At 36.9% G+C, this 4,209-nt stretch overlaps 1 protein-coding gene across 1 annotated transcript; it reads left to right on the top strand.

Annotated features, from left to right (window-relative positions):
• The first annotated feature begins 336 nt into the window (after positions 1-336).
• On the top strand, positions 337-3,256 carry LOC149151034 (uncharacterized). The gene is made up of 3 exons (XM_089441014.1): positions 337-990; positions 1,216-1,445; positions 2,599-3,256. The coding sequence occupies exons 1-3, from the start codon at positions 615-617 to the stop codon at positions 2,878-2,880; spliced, it is 888 nt and encodes a 295-aa protein (XP_089297140.1). The 5' UTR covers positions 337-614; the 3' UTR covers positions 2,881-3,256.
• The last annotated feature ends 953 nt before the right edge of the window (positions 3,257-4,209 follow it).

Consider the following 4,209-nt stretch of genomic DNA (forward strand, 5'->3'; position numbering starts at 1 on the left):
TTTAGGGAGGATTTGAGAGAAAGATCCAGGGTACCAAAATCCAAAGCTTTTGGAGTCTTAGCATTAGATTTAGAAGGAAAAGAGAGATTGCTAGTAAGAAGAAACTAAAATTATGTAGATTTCAAAACTCAAACTTGTCATTCCAAATAATTCCCAGTTAATTTTTTTTTTTTTAATAAAAATATCCCTAATTAATTTAAAAAAATTAACAAAAAGATGCGAAAGAAACCCAAAACCGAGAAGCTTTATACTACGGCTGATCTGACTTTCGAATAACACTAACCGGTGGGAGAACTGATGAGACTTTGACTTCCGAATAACATGAACCAATGAGATATTTTCATGTGAGTGGATCGTTCAATTCATTATACTAACTACAGGGACATATATCTAGAACTTTGTCCTTGCACCATTAACCTTTCTCAATTTGTGAAAATTTTAATAAATCAATTTGTCACTGGCACGGAACGGGAATCGGAGCTAATTGATTGAAACTCGACTGGTAATGTGGGATTTTTTCGAAGGTATGCGGAATTTGGATTTGATTTTCATCCCGCGGCATCCCACAGCAGGACAGATATATTTCATCGTATGTGAAGTTGTTTCTGTGTTTTATGGTCGCCCTCAGGAAGGTTGAAGCATCTTCAATGGAAGGGAAAACAGAGAAGAAGGGGTTGAATTATAGAGAAGATTTGGTAGGAAAGGTGGCGTTAGTCACAGGAGCCTCTGCAGGTCTGGGACGAGAATTTGCCCTCGCATTAGCTAAAAATGGATGCCACGTTGTGGTCACAGCTCGCAGGCTGGACCTCCTTCGTTCTTTATGCCATGAAATTGATCTACTCAATTCCTTTTCCCCCTTTCAACCAGCCAAGTCCATGATGATCCAGCTTGACGTTAGCGCTTCCGAGAAGGACATTGATATGGCTGTAGAAAAAGCTTGGCAAGGCCTTGGTGCTATAGACGTTCTCGTTAATAATGCCGGATACAGAGGTATTAAAACCCACAATTTGGTGCCTTGGTAATAAATTGCATTCAGTTACTTGTATCAAGTTCATTTGGGTTGATTTCATTGGTTTGCAATGAATTGCATTCGATTAATATATGTAGCCTAATTGGGTTAACTTCATTGGATTGGAAATCTAGGGTTTCGGGTTTTTTTTTCCAATTGTTGCATGTAAAACTTGGCAGGCTGAATGCTGTTAGAATTTTTGATAGGCACTGTAAAGTCACCTCTGCAATATGACGAGGAAGAATGGAACAATGTGATAAACACAAATATGAGGGGTGTGTGGCTCGTTTCCAAGTGTGTTGCGAAGCGCATGCGAGATGCTGGGAGGAAGGGCTCCATCATCAATATCTCATCTGCAGCCAGTGCTAACCGTGGGAACCTTCCAGGAGCAATGATCTATGTTACCTCCAAGGTTGGGGTCAACCAGATCACTAAGGTATGTACTTTTTTGGGCATGTCAAAAAAAAGAGTTGCAGTTAAAACTAGGGAAAAACATTAGAGATTGAAGTAATCGATGGATCACTTCCAGTCACAAATATTTTGACGACGTAGTATGGATGTCAAGTAAAATGGATATGCATAGATGCAAAGTCACCTTGTTCGCTGATTTTTATTTAAAATGTTTAGAATTTTGGTGAATTTTGAGGACTGGAGATTTGATTGCCAAATTCAGCGAATTCAGTCGGAGACTTGCCATTTCAATACTGGACCTAGTTTCGCGGGGACGTGAACCTCTGTAATTGAATCTGGACCCTATACACTAAAGTAAAGAATGGGTATTGCTGGTACCTTGGTGTCACCATTAGAATAAATAGTCTTGCCGAAGGCTACATCAACAATATTCAATATAATCATTAGCCACATCAATGAAGCAGCATGCTCACTAAGATTTGAACCTGGGTTTGTCACAACAACCACACCCTGTTGCTACTAAACTGAGCCAAATGGACAAAAAATTTGAAGGTGATAGAGGTGTATGTATCTCAATAGAACTCATTGTCTGTTTACTTATAGAATACACATAATTTGTATTATAACATTTTAATGGTCATGTCCATCATGATTGACATGCATGATAGGCCATCAAATTTCAACACCGCTATGCATGGACTGGAGGTGGTCCATCAATTATTTCAATATCTAACGTTTTTCCCCAGTTCTTCATGTTGGGATGAGAAATCCTGCTTTTTGCGTGGACATCAGTGTTTTGTTCAGGCATTCGTATCAAGTCAGCAATAGTCCCGAGCAACATGGAATTGGGATCAACCTATTCTGAGTTTAGAGAGTAGGACATATCAGTAGATGGATGACGATGGGACAAAGTTTGTGTTGGATGGCATCATTTGGGTTTATGTGTTTTTTTTTTTTCTATAAACCAAGTGGCTTTCTTTCAAATTGATATTGTTGTCTTTAGCCCAAGTAGCATGCTTATGAGACTCAAATTTCTGTCAGCCAGGGTGAAGTCAATGGCTATTGATCACTTCATAGAACTTTGCTAGATGTCATCTGAAAAGTCACAATGTGCTGAAGCCTGATTTATTTTGTTTTGTCTGAATTGTAAAGTTGTGATAATTAGGTCGTTATTGCAGATGATGGCTCTGGAGCTTGGGAGATATGGTATCAGAGTGAATGCCATAGCTGCAGGTATTTTCAAATCTGAGATGACAAAAGGCATATTTGAGAAAGACTGGTCTCACAAGGTTGCAGAAAAGATTGTACCTGCACAGAGATGGGGTAGTACAGATCCTGACTTCACAAGTTTATTGCTATTGCTTGCTAGCAATTCTGCTTCTTCTTATGTTACAGGGAATATTTTTATTTTAGACGGAGGCCACACTATACCTGGCATTCCTTTATGGTCTTCACTTTAACAATGCTCTATAAAATCCATGCAGCACTCATGATTCTTCAATGCTAATGCTATTGCTTGCTAGCAATGCTGCTTCTTCTTATGTTACAGGCAATATTTTTATTTTAGATGGAGGCCACACTATACCTGGCATACCTTTATGGTCTTCACTTTAACAATGCTCCATAAAATCCATGGAGCAGTCATATTCTTCAATTCTTCAAAAATATTTAATTTTCTTGTCAAATTTTTTAATCCACTCCCTTTAGTCAGCTACAAAGCTATCCATGCCTAAAGGGTATTTGCAATTTCGATTGATCTTAAAGACATGGCAAAGACCGAACAATGTTCATTTTCAGCTTACACCAGATATACTATTTGTTATTTACCATTGCTTATTCCTAGGGGGTTCTCATTCACTACGCCAAGAATTTTACTAGGCTTTAGTTGGTCCTTGTGAAATAAGCTTTTTGTTGGTGCTTTATTTAGAGACTTAAACAAAATTTAAACATCAAAATTTATTAGAATTCTGAAATTTGTAATTTATCATGCAACTTTTATTGTTTTTTCAATTTTGGTTTCGTAAACATATCAATTTATTAATTGCCAAGGAGCAACAAAGTTCCTATATAAACACTGTAAATCTATATAAAATACTAGGTCTCAAGATAAAAGCCAGAGTAAGAGATTGCTATGACTGCCCAATGAAACAGTGAGATCTGGCATTGTTCAGTCAAGTTGATTCACGATTTGAGGCATGTGCGTAGGTTCTTGGTAGATTTAATACTTTCTCAGCTGAACATTTAGGTCTGCATAGCAATACCTACGGAATAGAGCATCAACAACTCAAATCCTATGGTATCAATCCTAGGGTATTGATACATATCTCTATCATTTCGTAGAAAATTTCCAACTTCACTAAAGAGTGATGACTTGAAAGAGTTATGGATAATTTCCATTGGAGTGAGACGTTGCATTTACAGAATCAATTTGTTTCTCAAATTATAAAGATCTTTATATGTAATAAGCTAATTTCAGTTCAACATAATAACATCTTCAACAATTTTTAAAAAATTCTCAGTTTAATTGTTATGGTGATTTAGTTTCCTTCTTATCAAATACCATGAAAGGAGTCAAGGAGTCATCTAATCAAGATGATGTCAAGTTGGAAGGTGGTAAGGTACTGAGAGAAGTTGTATATCTTATTGATAATGTTGTTAGTGATTAGTCATTGAAGATATCATATTTTGATAATGTACTCTTATCATTTTTCAGCTACTATGCCTTTTTGTATTAGAAGGTCAAGGTACCAAGTTAAATTCGAGTCAATTAAGTTTGACTTAAGTTTGAC

The sequence above is a fragment of the Pinus tabuliformis genome, chromosome 9 (assembly GCF_031772625.1).
Source record: "Pinus tabuliformis cultivar Carrire ecotype Pingquan chromosome 9, CPIR1, whole genome shotgun sequence".
NCBI classification, from domain to species: Eukaryota; Viridiplantae; Streptophyta; class Pinopsida; order Pinales; family Pinaceae; genus Pinus; species Pinus tabuliformis.